Source organism: Myotis lucifugus, unplaced genomic scaffold (assembly GCF_000147115.1).
Source record: "Myotis lucifugus unplaced genomic scaffold, Myoluc2.0 scaffold_2, whole genome shotgun sequence".
Lineage (NCBI taxonomy): Eukaryota > Metazoa > Chordata > Mammalia > Chiroptera > Vespertilionidae > Myotis > Myotis lucifugus.
The window spans coordinates 20,597,656-20,615,012 of NW_005871050.1; the positions used below are offsets into that span (position 1 = coordinate 20,597,656).

The window sequence follows — 17,357 nt, forward strand, 5'->3', positions numbered from 1 at the left end:
CCCCCCCCCCCGCCGCCTGGTTGCTCCACGCAGCCTGGTGTTTAGTCATTTGGTCGTCCCTCACTAACCCCCCTGCCTAACCCCCCTGCCGGCCTGGTCGCTCCATGCAACCTGTTCAGTCGTCCGTTTGGTTGTTTCGGTTGCAACGGTCACCTAGGCTTTTATATATATAGAGAGAGATTGTACTATTTTCCATACAAACAACTGTAAACCTACTTTTGCCCTACCCTATATGTTTGCTTATTTCTGCATATTTGAACCACAATATGTAATGAAAAAACATATGGCTTGGAATTAGAGCTGGGTTGGAACCTCAGTTCCAACATTAATTTCGGAAAAGCTCAGAAACACTTCTGAGTTCCAGTTCTGTTCTCTGTAAAATCTGGATAACAATCCTAAACTCAGAGTTGTAAGAATTAAACGAGAAGATACAAGTACAGAGCCTATGGTCTGTAGAACAAATCCTTAAATTGCAGTTTCATAGAAGACAGAGGGGAGAATAATGCATACCTGAATGATGAAGGGTGTAAGTTTCTTCTTGTTGATTGCTCTTTCATCAATTGTATCAGGAACTGAAAGGTTGATCATTTTACTGAAACGAAATTCAAAAATGAATTGACTTATTTTTTCTTTCTTTTATTGAATGTATTGGGGTGACACTGGTTAATAAAATAATATAGGTTTCAAGTGTACAATTCTATGATACAGAGTTGATTTATTTTAAAGTTTGTAAATATTCAGAAATATTTTAAGGCTTATCTGTAATACTATCAACAATAAAAAGTATATTTTTAAAAAAGAAATATTTAAAGCTTATTATAGCTCTCATGTAATCTGAAAAAAATAAATGCAATATATGACTTTTATCATGTTTATCATAAAAAAAAACTACACACAATGCAAATTAAAAAAAGACCAAAATGTTTACAGTAGTTGGGTACTTCTGAGTTGGGGATTGGGGCCTATTTTCTCATTTTATTTTATTTTTGTATTTTCCACATTCTTTTATAAAAATGAATAACTTGGATATTGAAAAAAACTTTATTGAAAAAATGTTAAAAGCTGATAAAATCCCACATAGAAATTGAGTTTCTTCTAAATTATATAAGTTGCAATTAAAAATGCCATTTATTCACAAAGAGGTAAAATTAGGTGAGCATGAAATTCTTTCATTCACCAAATAATTATTGAGTGCTTAAATGATGAGCTAGGCACACTATATTTGATGTGTGTAATACAGTGGTGAGAGAAAGAAAGGTTATGTTAATTAGGCTAGAATCTGTAACTTATTAGGAAGAATCTCATTTGGTAAAATTTGGAGTTAGACTCTAAAACTTTAGATGTTTATAATATTGCCCTAAAACATGTTTTTCTGCATAAGAAAACTGATGCTACTTTCCATGCAAAATTTAAATATTGACTAAATAGTACCATATTATTTCTCTCTATTAAAACACATGGGGAGCTATTTCTTTAGTATCCATAAGTGACAAAATAGGGGATATCTTACATTTTATTTACTTTTTAAAATCCTCCTCCAAGGACATTTTTTTCCATTGATTTTCAGAGAGAGTGGAAAGGAGGGTGGGAGGGAGAGAGAGAGAGAGAGAGAGAGAGAAGAGAGAAGAGTTTCCATGTGAGAGACACACATTGTGAGAGAGACACATTGATTGGTTGCCTCTGGCTCACTGCCAGATTGGGGGCTGGGGATTGCACCTGCAGCCCAGGTAATGCCCTTGACTGGGAATTGAACCCGAGACCTTTCAGTGTGAAGGGCAGATGCTCTAACTTCTTGAGCCATGCCGGCCAAGGCAGGGGGTATCTTACATTTTTAAAATCAGTTTTTCAAACAAAATGACTTTATTACAAAAAGGAATTTTATTACTGTACACTATCATAGAAAATATATCCACTGTTCTAAGCACTCTATATGTAAGTAGTCATTTACTTAATGCTCACAACAGCCCTGTGAGGAAAGTATAATATAGAAATCATAACAGATGGAAAGTGAAATGCAAATGGGCTGGAATCTTGATTACAGTTACATAGCTACTGAATGGCAGAGACTGAATATGAACCCGGGCAGGCTGATTATAGGGTATGCTTTTAACTCCCGTGCTACACAGCCTTTATAAATAGGCGCATCAACTGATAATCTTATGTCATTTCTGCCAAGATACTGTTGGCTCTGGGGTAGCAGCAGTGAGAAATGAATTTTTCAAAAATAAGTAATTGGAGAGTGAGAATTGAAGTGTAGCTTTTTATTTGTTAAATTTTCTTGATTTCAGAGAGGAAGGGAGAAGGAAAGAGAGATAGAAACATCAATGATGAGAGAGAATCATTGATGGGCTGCCTCCTGCACACCCTCCTACTGGGGATCGAGCCCACAACCCAGGCATGTGCCCTTGGCCGGAATCGAATATGGGACCCTTCAGCCTGCGGGCCAATGCTCTATCCACTGAGACAAACCGGCTAGGGCTGAATTGTAGCTTTTTTGTTTCTTTTGGAAGCAATGGTACTTTAGAATAAAAAATTACTGGCATACTTTAAGTTCAACAAAGTTATAATGCTCTACCTGCTCAATGATGACATGAAATCTGAAGCTGAGAGCTTCCCTATAAAGAGGCTCCCAGGCTAAATGGCTGAGTTTTAGATTCATGTTTTGGTGGTACTTTCATGGACAGACCTAGAGATGAAATGACATGGGTAGAACCAGTACAATTTTCAATTCTAACTATTTCCCAAGATGAAGCTGGAACACTACCTTTGGAAACTTGGGTATAAAATAAGCCAACATCTTACCAAAGCACAATTCCGTCACCAACAGCTTTGAACAGGTCATCGGTATTTGGGTTCATTGGTATAACATGTCGGCAATCAGGATCATTTTCCAAAGCTTTGTTTATCCAGTTAACAAAAGCATATTTTTCTTCCTCTAAAATTATGTTGAATAACAAGAAGTTAGTTCATACTCTGGGTTAAATACGGCTTTAAGGCCTAAAAGAGTTGTTCAGTAATGCCGAACGTGAATGTGTCACACACATGTGGTCATCGTCTTTGGAAACCCAGACATTTGAATGCAACCCAGTGGCTATTAGGAATTATAAAACTAACAACAACAAAAACCAGAGCAGAGTTAATTGATTCTTAGAGAATTTAGTTACAAAAATGTTGTACATTTTTATATTACTATAGAACTCTACCATAATGAAGCTTGTCATTACACATATTGTATTATATCTCTTGCAAGCGAACAAAGCCATACAATACTTGTGATGCCTTTACAGCAAGTATTAGTCACCAAGTCCAAATATATGTCGCAAAGGACTCCTGTATTCTTAATTAGGAGGCAATGTTGTTCTAGAGACCCTCCTTGACCTTGTAGCGTACACCCCACTGAGTTCATTGTGTTAACTTACTGCACGGGAAACTGTTACCTGAGTAGGAATGCTGTGTTCCTTCACTGGAGAGCTCTGACGTTCCTCCCAGAGCGCAAATCCCTTCTTTCCGGTTGATGGCTTTGCGAAAGGTTTTAGCAATATCACTGCTTTTCACCTCTTGGAAAATCTATTAATTGAAATATGTTGTCAATTCACAATTAATTTTATATCAGGCAGAACAATAAGCATAGTTAACTTCTTCTATACGCTGATCACTTAAATTTTCCCCCATAGATGAGCGCTAAAAAATATGGAGAACTGAGCTTCAATATTAAAAAAAAGGGTTTTAGAGAGAGGCAGAGAGAGAGAGAGAGAGAGAAAGAGAGAGAGAGAAACATTGATTGGTTGCCTCCCATATGCGCCCCGAAACTGGATTGAACCAGAAACCCAAGCATGTGCACAATTCCGCCACCTTTCAGTGTACATGCCTGGGACAATGCTCGAACTAACTTAGCCCCACCAGGCAGGGCTAGGCTTGGGTTTTTAAATGGGAACCGAGTACTACAACACTGCTACTGAAAACGAAGCACCAGAAAGGAAACGGCACACACTTGTCAAAAACATTAAGTGCCACATGCAGTGAATCCACTTCAAGCTGAAAACTAGTGTGCGACAAAGGCATAGGGAAACCTGTTCATTTTCTACGAACAAGGGAGGCTTTGCTCTTTTCCTGGAGAGAAGAGGTTAAAGGATCCCCGCTTCTTTAACCACAATTCTTAGTGCAAAGAAAGATGAAAATTTATGACTCAACCAAAAAACCGATTTTTGGTGTAATAGGGTAGCTCAGTAGGAGTTTGTTCAATCAAAATGTATAGAATAATAAGGTGAAAAATGTGATTAGTTGGCAGCAATATATGACTATTGTGAATAAACACAGACAAGAGGCTTTTCAGTGATTGTCTTGTTTGTACATTTAGGAAGTCCAGAGTCTCTGCACAACAAGGGACATGGCTAACTAAATTAACTTGCAAATTCTAATTGCCCAAGAGCAGGCTGTAGCAAAGCAAATGTCACAGCCTACTTGGCTGAATGAATGGACAATTTAAAGGACTGTCTATATGTTTCTTAAATACTGGAATTGACCTAACTCTAAATTTGTTCCTGATCTACCAATGTGCATGGCTAAATTAGTCACTGCCAGTAAAACAAGAACAAGATGTGGCATCTCCATAAAAATTTCTTTAAAAGGTGTTTAGAACACATAAGTGCACTTATCAAAAGAAACATAAGGTCCTAATGAAAAGGTTACTGAACAAATAGAAAGTAACTCAAAGGCCTTTAGCATTACGGACAAGTACATACTCTCTCTCACGCACACACTCATCCCAGGAAGTGCAGCCTACGTTTGAAATTCATAGAACAGGGTCAATCCAGGTTGTATCTGGGAGAGCGAGCATGAGAAGAAGCTGAAATCCAGCCCATGATCCACTAGCCAGGCCTACTTTATGTCCTGCACTAGACTGTGTAAGGCAGAAAGCAGGAGTACCTTTTCTAAATGTGAAAAGGTCTGGGGGGGGGGGGGCATGGCGGGGCACCTTTTTGTGATTAACCCACCTAGAGAGTGACTTTTTGTAACTGGTAGAAAAGTTGCTGTTGGTGTTGTCAGCGGCCCTATCACAAAGTCATCTTTTCCTGTTACCTTTCTTTCTCTTTGTTTTTAAAGAATTTTGGGTGGTTTTTGTTTTGTTTTTTACAATTTTTTATTGATTTTTAGAGAGAAAGGGAGAAGGAGAGAGAAACATCTATGTGAGAGTAGAACATCAATCAACTGCCTCCTACCGGGGATTGAGCCTGCAACTTGGACATGTGTCCTGACCAGGAATCTTTCAGTGCGTGGGATGATGCCCAACCAACTGAGCTGGCCAGCCAGGGCTGTTATCTTTCTTAAATTCTACTTTCCTTGGACTTATAAACCCAATTTTATATAGGAAAATAGTAAGCAGTAAGTTTTACAATATCAAGCTTACTCAATTTCTATAGCTGGGATTTTGTGCTATACCTGTAATTTCAAAGGTAGAATTTTAGAATAGATGCATGTGTGTGTGTGTGTATGGGGGTAGACATAGACACCCACATGTATACAAATATAGACACCCACATGCACACTAACTACTCTAAATATTGCACACAGCCAGCGAAATCACTCTCCTTTCTCTCTGGATTCCTTGACTCCTTGATTCCTGTAGTGTGAACCTAACTCATGCATTCTGGGTAATTTTCAAATTATTAAAATTATTTTTACTTATACTCTGATTTTTTCCATTTAACTTTAATTTGATCCAATTTACCTTTAACTTCTAAGCCAAGATTATACAATAAAACAGTTACCTGGGAATGTAGCAATCTTAACTGTGATCCATTTTGTCCCCATATCTCCTCCTTCAATAATTATATATCAGCTCAGTGAAAAAACGATATTCACTATTCTACCTCATTCTGAACTCTACTTCATTTAGTAAAACATTGTCCAGTAAATTAAAATCTAAAATGTGTAAGTTTCCTCATGACTGACATATCATCAATCACTGGAATGACAAAAAATGTCCAAAATGTTACTGCCGCAGAATGATTTATGAAAAATTATTTTTCTTATTACAAATGTTTTTGCTTCAAGGATCATTTTCTTCTAAAAATTAGGTTGTTGCCATGATCACAATTTCAGCTGAAAAAAAATCTAAATTTATATACATCATGGAAAAGAGAAATGATACAAATAGTAGTAATAATAAAAATGCTGTACAATATTATGATGCAATTACTGAATAGTTCTAAGCTCCTGATGCTCAGGAATGACATTCAAACTTGCAATTAAATTAGTTAATTTTTAATTGTCTTAGAAGTTACATGACCTTCATTTTCTAAATATTTTTTTAAAATTATTACAGCCAAGCTCAAATTTTCAGTTTTATATTATTTTCTCTGTTCTTTAGATTTAAAAAAATTAAAAGATAAAAGATAATTGAAGATTTATGCATCTATTAAACTGATTCACTACTCGAGAATTTGCATTTTGTTTGTGACTTTAGAAAAGAAATTGCTCCAGTGGATGACAAAGCTATTTGAGTATAAGCCTTGGTTTAACAAGAATCTCTGAAATCAGAGATAACACAAGGCCAACTACTGTGCTGGAGACTTCTCAATGAATATTTTCAAAGCTGCCCATTGTGATCCTAATGAGCTCACTGTTTTCCCTCCAAGAGGAAGGACTTGCTTTATCGGGTGTGAACAAACTCCTGGTGTGCACAGCTCACTCTCGATCTATACATCTTTTCCAGTCTCTTTTATGGAATATATATGTTTCTTATTCCTTTCAAAAGTCCCACCTCCTTCCTAGCTCAGCACAGAATTAGTGGCCCCCCCCCCGCCCCCCCCCCCAAATCCAGAGGCATAGAATTTAAAAAGGAAATATTTCAGAAAGAATTACCAAATATATATACTGTATATTGATTGGCTTCCAGTGTTAGAGGCTTGTTTTCAAAGTATCAGGTTTACATTGGGCAGGGGGGGGGGGATTTGTTGTAGGCCTAAACCTAGTAACAACAGCAATTTAAATGAAAAACAAAATGGTAACATGCATCAACAAGTTTATTTCTATTTGCTTATGTTAATACCTGATACGTATAACTTCCTCTTTCTCAGATAACTGAGATCTACTCATAAGGCAGTTTGTAAGCTATTTCATTGATGACAAAGCACATGGGAGTGAACAGACATCTGGTTAAACGCCCATTACTTTCAGTACAGTCATGGTGTTGTCATTCTGAAACTTCAGGGAGGTTATTTTTATTGTCCTTCATATTTCAAATTTCTTGAATAGAAGGAAGATAACTGAAAAGAGCCATTAATCCCCTTTTTAAAGTTGGGTAAGTCACTTCCTTTTTCAGGAACCCAGGTTTGTTTGCTTAATTTGTAAAATGGAGTATAAACGTATCGATTCCTTCCTATTCTAAAATGTACATTTTAAATAAAAATGTCCTTATTAATATTTTACTTTAAAAATTCCCTGGTGATGCCAAAATTATTAGGCATGTAACTTTCAAAGAATATACTAAGGTATATTCACGTAAAGGCCAAAAATAGCTGTGCAAAATCTGCAACGTTTCAAAATGTACAAAATTGTTTCCCCAAGACAATTTTTCTCAAAGACATGTTCATAACTTTATCTTTAACAATACCGGCACACTGCAAATCTTAATGACTTAAGTCTGTTCTTTCTAGATTCAAAAATTCTGAACAACAAATTATATTTAAAAAACCCCAATCACAGTTAACTACTGCTCTAAGCTGCTTTAAATTCACAATAAAACATGCAGTTACAAGGTGAGCAAGTTATACAGCAGAGGACATGCAAGTGCTCATATTGCAAGTCAACTGCAACTTACTATTGGACACAGAATTCAAAACAAAAGGCTTTGGCAATAACTGGAGACAAAAACTGTGGGGAGGAAATCAGTATTTCAAAAAAAGGTGGTAAGAACTATATCATTTTAATTATGAAACATGTTTGCATTTTTAAAACAATAACAACCCTCCTCCCCAAAATGCCATCAGCTAAGTAGACATCATTCCTTAGTCAACTTGCTTCTTGAACTCTTTTGGTGCTTTTAAAGGGGGATAATTCTAATTGGAGAGAACATATCAGAATTTTAGTTGCTGTGGTTACTGATGGGTATATGTTGTCATTTCAGGTGTCTTGGGGCAAAAAAAAAAAAAAAAAGAGGATAGGAGTGCTAGGAAGTTTGTGATAAATATTGGGCACTGCTTAGCTATTTGCAAATACTGCAAGGAATGCCTAATTAGATCTAGTCAAACTTGGTCTTAAATTAATAATAAATAAAAACAAAATCTTAAGAGTGTTTTTTTTAGACATTCAATATTATTTTATATTATAGTTTCAGATGTACAATATAGTGATCAGACAATTATATAATTTACAAAGTGATCCCCTGATAATTCATGTACCCACCTGGCACCAGACATAACTATTACAATATTATTGACTATATTCTTAAGGGTGTCCTTAATTGAGGGAAGAGGTAACATTTATTCTTTAACATATATCTCAAATACTTTGTCAATGAATACGGATTGAAAAATGGCCTACGTCCAGAAAATCTAGACCTCACTCGCTAGCAGCTAAAATCAACAGTGAGTGCTACACATTCTCTCTCCAAGCACTGAGTACAGAACAATAAACCAGGTGCTTGGGGGTCAAAAAATTAAGAAACCAGGTCCTAACACTGAATATTATTTTATGATACTAGAGAAGAACACAAGAATTTTAAATGCCTCTTCCAATGAACTGAAAAGACATGCTTCTAACTTTTAATTGTTAAAATTATCATCCTAGAGAAAATGGTACAGCTAAATACTACTGCAAGAGTAGCAAACATCTTTTTAATCAGAATGTTCAACTCAGGAAACTTCCAAGACTGTGAGTCAGGGTGTATTATTAAAATTTAGGAGCACACTGTTCACTGAGGGAGAGAGAAAGAGGACTTCAAGGATGTCATTTAGCACCTTGGAAAATGCCCTTTAATGAAGCCCTAAAAGAGACTGTTCACCTTACAAAGTGAGCAGTATGTTACATCTTTGTCAGTGCCCGTTTTCTCAATTCTTTTGTTAAAGATATTTAATGGCTAAAAGAGCTAACTAAATTTAGTGGCTAGGATGAGAGAAATTTCATTAGTTACACCAGCACTAATACAATATATTTAGGAACTTAGCAAGATGGTACGTATGACTTCATAATTCCACTAGACCAGTGGTCGGCAAACCGCGGCTCGAGAGCCACATGTGGCTCTTTGGCCCCTTGAGTGTGGCTCTTCCACAAAATACCATGTGCGGGCTCGCATGTACAGTGCAATTGAAACTTCGTGGCCCATGCGCAGAAGTCGGTTTTCGGCCTGGGCGAGTCTATTTTGAAGAAGTGGCCTTAGAAGAAGTGGGGGGTGTCGGTTGGTCGGTTGGGCGACTGGAGACGCAGCGCGGGGGGAGAGGTACATTGTTTTGAGGTACATTCGCTGAAGTCGACCCCTTCCAACTCTCCCATCCACACTTGTCTATCTGAAACAAGTATACAAGACGAGTGTGGATGAAAGAGTTGGAAGAGGTCGACCTCAACGAATGTATCTCAATCAGATTGAGGACGTTTTTTAGCAAAGGCCAGCTTAGGAGTACCCTAATTAAGTTAATAACAATGTACCTACCTATATAGTTTAAGTTTAAAAAATTTGGCTCTCAAAAGATATTTCAATCGTTGTACTGTTGATATTTGGCTCTGTTGACTAATGAGTTTGCCGACCACTGCACTAGACAAAGGAACAATCAGTTGTAAAAATGGTGGATTTTCATTTCATACTTACATAAACAAATTCGTCAAAACTTATCTTTCCATCTTTATTTCTGTCACCATCCAGCATGAGTTTTTGAATAATTTCTCTCACTTTATATCCCGGTAATGGCATATTAGCTTCCTTGAAAAGCTCGTGAAGTTCATAGTCACAAATGAATCCATTGCTGTTGAGATCTTTATAAAAAGGAAGAGCAAACAAAATAGGAAAAAACTTTTAGAAGGAAGAAGTAAGCCTATTATTTTTCTCCATTTGAGGCTCAGTTTATGAACTTGCCTAAATACAATTTTTTTCTTTCATATTTTTTAGTACCTAAGGTTGTTTGAAAGGGAAAAGCAAATTTTAATAGAAAGAGTAGGGTTTTACATCATGTATCCTGTATATTAAACAGTGTACAAGTAGCTTTGCTTATTAAAATAGCAACCCAAATATTAAGAAAGCACAGTTGCTTAATAAAATCAGAATTAAATAATGAAGTTAATAGAACTTATTAAGAGAATACATTGCACACCAATAAAACACTGACATGGTATAAAATAATTTTTATTGTAGCTATTTGGGTGTTTTCCTTCTTCTTCCATTAGTCTAATAGAATAGTTTTATGAGTTAATGCTGATTATATGACAAAGCACACCTCAAATTAAGTTACCATTTTCAGTGCCAATTTCTTAAATTAATGTAAATAAACATTAGTCCAACACAAATATAAAGTTCATAAAAATAATTGCAGCTCTGAGTAATGCAAGTGTCTACCATGACTCTATAAATAACCTTTTTTGTGTGTGCTACTAGAGTTTTAGCAGAGTATATATCTCAATACTGATGATGCTTAATCTGAAACTGTTAAATGAAAAAAAAAAAAAAAACCACAAAAACTGATCAATGACCAAAAGTTTATTTAAAAGGAGAGTGCTAATGTACTGAGGTTTGTGATCACTTGAGCATTTTTTTTTTTTTTAGTGAAGAAAGTTGGGCAGCCACTATGGAAGACAGTATGGAGTTTCCTCAAAAATTTAAAAATGGAACTCCCATTTGACCCAGTGATCCCACTTCTAGGAATATATCCCAAGAAACCAGAAACACCCATCAGAAAGGATATATGCACCCATATGTTCATAGCAGCACAATTTACCATAGCTAAGATCTGGAAACAGCCTAAGTGCCCATCAGCAGATGAATGGATTAGAAAACTGTGGTACATCTACACAATGGAATACTATGCTGCTGTAAAAAAGAAGGAATTCTTACCATTTGCAACAGCATGGATGGAACTGGAGAGCATTATGCTAAGTGAAATCAGCCAGTCAGAGAAGCATAAATACCACATGATCTCACTCATTTATGTATAATAAAGACCATTATAAACTGATGAGCAAAAATAGATACAGAGGCAGAGCAGCATCGAATAGACTGTCAAACTACAGCGGGAAGGCCGGGGAGGGGGGTAAGAGATCAACCAAAGGACTTGTATGCATGCATATAAGCATAACCAATAGACACAAGACACTGGGGGGTAGGGGAGGCTGGGGGAATGTCAAGGGGGCAGGGAAAGGAGACATATGTAATACTCTCTGTAATGCTTTAAGCAATAAAACAAAATTTAAAAAAAAAGAAAGTTGGACTTTCACCAGCAATTTCAAATACCTACTGTTTAACAATGCTTTTTATTTTTATTCCTTATTTCCCCAGTCATTTTCATGTATATTGAATTACTATAATAAAAGGAAACAATCTGAATAGAGAAATGACCCAAGATGATCATGGCACTGTTCAAGACAAGACAATGTTTTGTGAATAGTTAATCTAGTGATCCATTACTTAAAAACTCTGTACCGGGTACTGTTCTTGGGATTGCAGATACTGCAACCAATGAAAGAAATTCTTGCTGTCAAAGAGCTCACATTCCAATGACAACTAATAAGCAAATATAACATGAGGTATGACTATAAAATATAATGTAATGTAAGTGCTTCGAAGAAAAAATAAAGCAAGGGGTTAGAGTGGGTGCTAATTTATTCCCTCCTCCCAGGGGACATTCAGAAACTTCTAGAGACATTTTTGGTCAACACTTTGAGGAAGTTGTATTTGAAAGATGACATAGGTGAGGTAAGGCAGCAAATCATGTGGGTATCTGGGAAAAAGACTACGGGTAGAGGAAACAGCAAATGTGACATCTGATGTGGAAGAGTGTCTAGTTTATTTAGGGAACAGAAAAGATCCAGTATGACTTGAGCAGAGTAAGCAAAGGAGAAAGTGAGAGATGAAGTTAGGTAGCTGATCATAAAACTTCTTAAAGGCCATGAAACATACTTTGGACTTTATCCTAAGTATTATCTCAGTGTACTTCATATTGGCCATTTTGGGCCAATTATTAAAATATTAAATATTCTATATGAAACCATTTCCCCTGATAAAATTCGATGTTTAGTTTTTTTTTAAAAAATTTTTTTTTTATTGATTTCAGAGAGGAAAAGAGAGGGAGAGAGAGAAAGTAACATCAATGATGAGAGAGAAGCATTGATCGGCTGCCTCCTGCATGCCTACACTGGGGATCGAGCCCACAACCCAAGACATGTGCCCTGACCAGGAATTGAACCGTGACCTCCTGGTTCACAGTCGACACTCAACCACTGAGCCACGCCAGCCGGGCCTATGTTTAGTTTTAATGCCAGAGTCAAACAAATGTTCATAAAAATAGATGATAAAATTTTAAATTTATCAGTTAAAATCTCTATGCTTTTAAAACATCATCCCCGGGCAGGGGGTAGGGGATGGGCTGGAGGGGGTCAATGGGGGAAAAAGGGACATATGTAATACTTTCAACAATAAATATTTTAAAAACAAACAAATAAACAAAAAACCCATCATCCCCAAACCACTCAACACTTCTGAAAATCACTTATTTCTTTCAAGGTAATGCTAGGGCACATCTTCACTCTCTTTGATTTGAATTTATAAAGGTCATACATCAAACACGTTAGTAGTAAAGTGTTTATATGTAGAAATCAATCCAGCAACATCTGTAGTCACTAAAAAGAACAAAGTAATCCACAGGGCACTGTGGCAGGATTTTAGCAACTTTTGATGAATGAAATTCTTGGGTTTCAATACACCTTTCTCCCATGCATATACTGATGTGTTTCCTCCCATTTCTTTAAAAAGTTAGAACTGAGCTCACTGCAAGTGTGGCACAGTGAAAGACACATAGCATAGCTGGAAGGACACAGCAGAGGGAGTAATGTGATACAGGATCAAATTTCACCTTGGCTACTAGTTTACACAATTTCTCTCTCTAGGTCTTAGTTTTCTCATCTGTAAAAGGAGTGCTTTGCATAAAATGATCTTTCTCTAAGGTCCCTTTTTAGCTTTAACACACCTGACTCTAAATTCAATACACACAGGACTTCACAAACCACACTCACACACACACCCCCACATACCTTTTTTAATGAGATAAAATCATAATACATATTGAAAAAATATGGAGTGATATTCTGACCATTACTATACCTCATTATATAAATAAATTTCCTTCATTTTTTCTGACACCTTTATTGAAGGAAGTAGCTTATTCTGTGCAACTATCAAAACTTTGTCCACTTTAGCAATTTCTGATAGAAAATATTGTAAAATGTATTCTATTTTCCTCTGACGTTTGAAAAGACATAATCGGAGTTTAATTTAATCTCCAGTTTATACCTAGCATATAACAGGTACTTAACTGTCCTTGTATTCTCAGAGATATAATAAAAGTAGAAGGTAGAGATGCTTTAAAATAAATATTGGAGAACTATAATGAATTCAAAGCTACCTGAGAGTCTAGTCTATCTGGCAGTTTATTTGCAATAGAGTTGTAGGCAAAGGGGAGAACTACCACTTGGGTGAGCCCCCTCTGAAATAACCTCTCATGAGCATTAATTAGAAGCTCACTGATGTGATTAAAAGATGCCAGGAAGTAGCCACCCTAAAATATAACTAACATAAAATAACCACATGTGGAAACTCCATTTCAAAGTAAGAGTAGTAATAACAGATGCTTTAGTAATTGACAGGAACATTTTAAAGGGGGAGGGTTGGAGGAACAAGAATTGTCATTTCATGACAATCCTATTAGATTGCAAACCCCTTGATATTCTTCTTAATCTTTCTTTACCTCCCACCCCAATATGTAGCAGAGTACCTTGCATATAATAAGCAATGGAAAAAAATGATTTCTGTAGAATCATTGATTCCTAAGTAATTAACCAGGAAAAGAATGCTCTAATCTAATGAGCATTTTAAAAACAAAATTAAACAACAATGACAAAAAACAAAAAAGAAATAGCACTACCAGACTGAATGGCAATTCTATCAGGAAACCATAACGACAGAAATATCCCTTAAATAACATTCAATCTCATTTACTTTGTTCTAATCCTGTCCCCACCCAGAAGCTTTCAGATCTGTAATTTGGTTTTCCAAGTGAACACACCCACTGAGGAGTACCCAAGTAGACAACCAGTGATGGTTTTCAGGTTCAGGACCTCTCTTGTTCTAAATGTAGAAACCTGCTTTACTGTATTAAGGATGGACACTTGTTTAGCATGAGTGAACCTCCAAAGCAAATTGAGTACCTACTCTGTGGCAGATACAGAAATTAATCAGACAGAACATCCTGGTTTGTACTTGAAACTGTGGCTTTAAAATCCTTGCAAAACTTTTGAGTCACTTAGAATATCTACCCTATATCTTTGCTGAGATGGGAGAAGAGTCATTGAACATGTGTCATTTAGTTTTACATATTTTAAAAGTTTCACCTATGTTATCAGTATATCTAGCTTTTACTACCTCCTGTGATCGAAGGCATTTTTTTTCTGTTCATATTTTATTCTTTTTTTTAAAAAAATGGAATCTATTTGTGGACATTGGTTATAAAATAATATAGGTTTCAAGTGTACATTTCTATGATACATGATCTATATATTGCACTGTGTGCTTAGAATTCTTAAATCACATCTTTTGAAGAAAACAATTTCAATTTCAATAAGAAGGCAGAGGTTACAACATATCCCAGCTGCTAAAGTACTTGAAAGACAAAATTGGGTGTAATTATTTTTAAAGAGTTTTATGCTAATTTATGCTAATCCCCAGCCAACAAACACACACACAGAGACACACACACACAGACACACACACACACACACACACACACACACACACACACACACACACACACACCCTTAAACAATATGAGAGATGTAACATGCTGTACTTTGAAAGGGCAGGAAATGAGATAGAACAGTGGCATTTTAGAAAGCTCCCATCATCAGTGACATTATTAAGCAGGAGCTCAGAACTAAGTTTGATGGTGAACTTTTCCTTTTCTGGGTTTGACATAAATGTAAGATTTAATAATAACCTGACCCAAAATACACAGACCTACACTGAAAACAGTTTTAACAACTAAAAACTAAAATCAAAACCGCCTGGCATAATGGCACCCTTGATGTTCTCATTCAAGGTGCAAGTACTCTGGAACCCTTTTCTGACACATTTCCCACTTCTTCACTAACTATACATTGGCATGGGGTCAGACAGGTTCTGCATTTTGAAGACTTCTGTTCCAGCAACATATAGTCAGCCACCCGATAAAGTAGATACTATCATATGACCTATATCGCCTAAAGTATTCTCAATGTTTCTGTAAGCATATGTCTCAACTTGTTGGTCCAGAAAATTTGGACAGTATGGGTACACTTTAATGGGAGGCAGGAAAGAAGAAACTCCACCTACCCACTGACCAAAGTTCTCACAGAGAGTAGAGCTAAATTTCAATAAACTGACCAAGTGTTCTGATTTTTAAAAAAATATATTTTATTGATTTTTCACAGAGAGGAAGGGAGAAGGATAGAGAGCTAGAAACATTGATGAGAGAGAAACATCAATCAGCTGCCTCCTGCACACCCCCTACTGGGGATGTGCCCGCAACCAAGGTACTTGCCCTTGACCGGAATCGAACCTGGGACCCTTCAGTCCGCAGGCCGACGCTCTATCCACTGAGCCAAACCAGTCAGGGCAAGTGTTCTGATTTTTAAAGAAAAATCACTAAACTTAAAAAATAATCCCTAAGAGGCCCCCATGCGGCACCAGAAAGGCTCATCTTTCATGCAGGCTACTGAATTATCAGGAAGGAACCAACTGTTTGTAACAACAGATTCTCTCTGTGTGCCTCCTCTCTCTCTCGTGACATATGTAGGTTCACATCTGCATTCTGTTTGAAAAGAAACCTCATTATGCTCTTCTACCAAGTATTATTTTCAATGCCAGCTAACTCTCCCAACACCCTCCCCCAAGTAACCTTAAAGTAAATAAACTTATTATGCAGCCATGTTCCTGCAGAAGTTTGAATCACACCAAGAATGCATATCCTTAAAAGGAAATGTTTTCCCTCCCCTTGCATCCTGTTATTTAAGCTATTTTAAGTACTTGTCTGGAGAAAGCTGAGCCAGAACTCAAGTGGTTTTGATTTTAGCTGCTGTTTTACACTGCCCATGTTCAGGTGGTATGTGGAGCAATCTATCACTTCAGACGCATCTTTTGGGGTGCTACTTCGTCTTATAAACATGACAGTAAGAAAGACTGGGATTTCCTTGGACCCCCAGGGTGTGTGTGTGTGTGTGTGTTGCTTTAACCATCCTTGACTCTGTCTAAATCTAGCATCTTTCTTTGTAAAGAGGATGCATATGTGGGTCCTCATCTGCAACACAGATGCAACCTCTTTACTAACCCACCCTGGACAGTGCTCTTTAGGACTTAAAGAAGAAAACCAATCAAGTGCAGATGCACTTCCTTTCCGAAAAGCTTGGTTTAAAAGTTCCATTTAGTTTAACCAATATATTCCACAACATTTTTGCACTAAAAAAGACAAAAGGAATGTAACAATAATGGATTTACACACATACACACGTGACCTTAAATGTCCATGAAAGCACACAATATGTTCATTTAAAATACTCAGCCAAAAGACTTGTGCAGAAGAATTTAGATTATATTCCACCCTAAAATCTAAGCAGTAAAGTCAAGCTTTCATTGGCATTAAAACTTTAGAAAAGGCAGCTGCTAAACATCTCCAGATGCTTAGCTGAACATGAATTTTGCCTTTCCCAGCTTATACCTTTTGAGGTAGCTCAGTTTAGCAAATATACGAGGCAGTTTAATACGTCCCAGCTAAAGGTAGAATGAAGGTTCCTACCTAAGAGTTCATACTAATAGTGGATCCCCTAAGGTGGAGGTCAAGTACAGCTGAAGGCTAAACAAGGTTAGAGAGCTGAGACAGGCAATCAAAAGTGTTGTCTAGCAATTCTTTTCCAACTCAAAATTTCTAGCAGGACCATCATTTTCCACTTGCTGCCATTCTCCCACCTTAAAAACACATACTAGTTCACAGCTACACACATGCTCTCATGAGCGCATTCTCACACACATGTGCCCCTGCTCTCCCTCCCGCATACTCACACACCTTTTTTTAGCATTTGCAGAATTTTTATTGTCTTTGCTGACTTTTTTTACACACTTTTATTCCATC

The 17,357-nt window shown here is 36.7% G+C and overlaps 1 protein-coding gene across 7 annotated transcripts in view; it reads right to left on the reverse strand.

The window, feature by feature from the left end:
- The window catches only part of PLS3 (plastin 3), an 88,550-nt gene that overhangs the window by 14,907 nt on the left and 56,286 nt on the right, over positions 1-17,357 (reverse strand). For all 7 annotated transcript variants that reach the window (XM_014459190.2, XM_023758553.1, XM_023758551.1 and 4 more), the window contains 4 exons: positions 9,806-9,969; positions 3,438-3,567; positions 2,803-2,935; positions 511-592 (listed from right to left, as the gene is read on the reverse strand). In XM_014459190.2, coding sequence (XP_014314676.1) covers positions 511-592; positions 2,803-2,935; positions 3,438-3,567; positions 9,806-9,969 — 509 coding nt within the window. The remainder of the gene's footprint in view (positions 1-510; positions 593-2,802; positions 2,936-3,437; positions 3,568-9,805; positions 9,970-17,357) is intronic.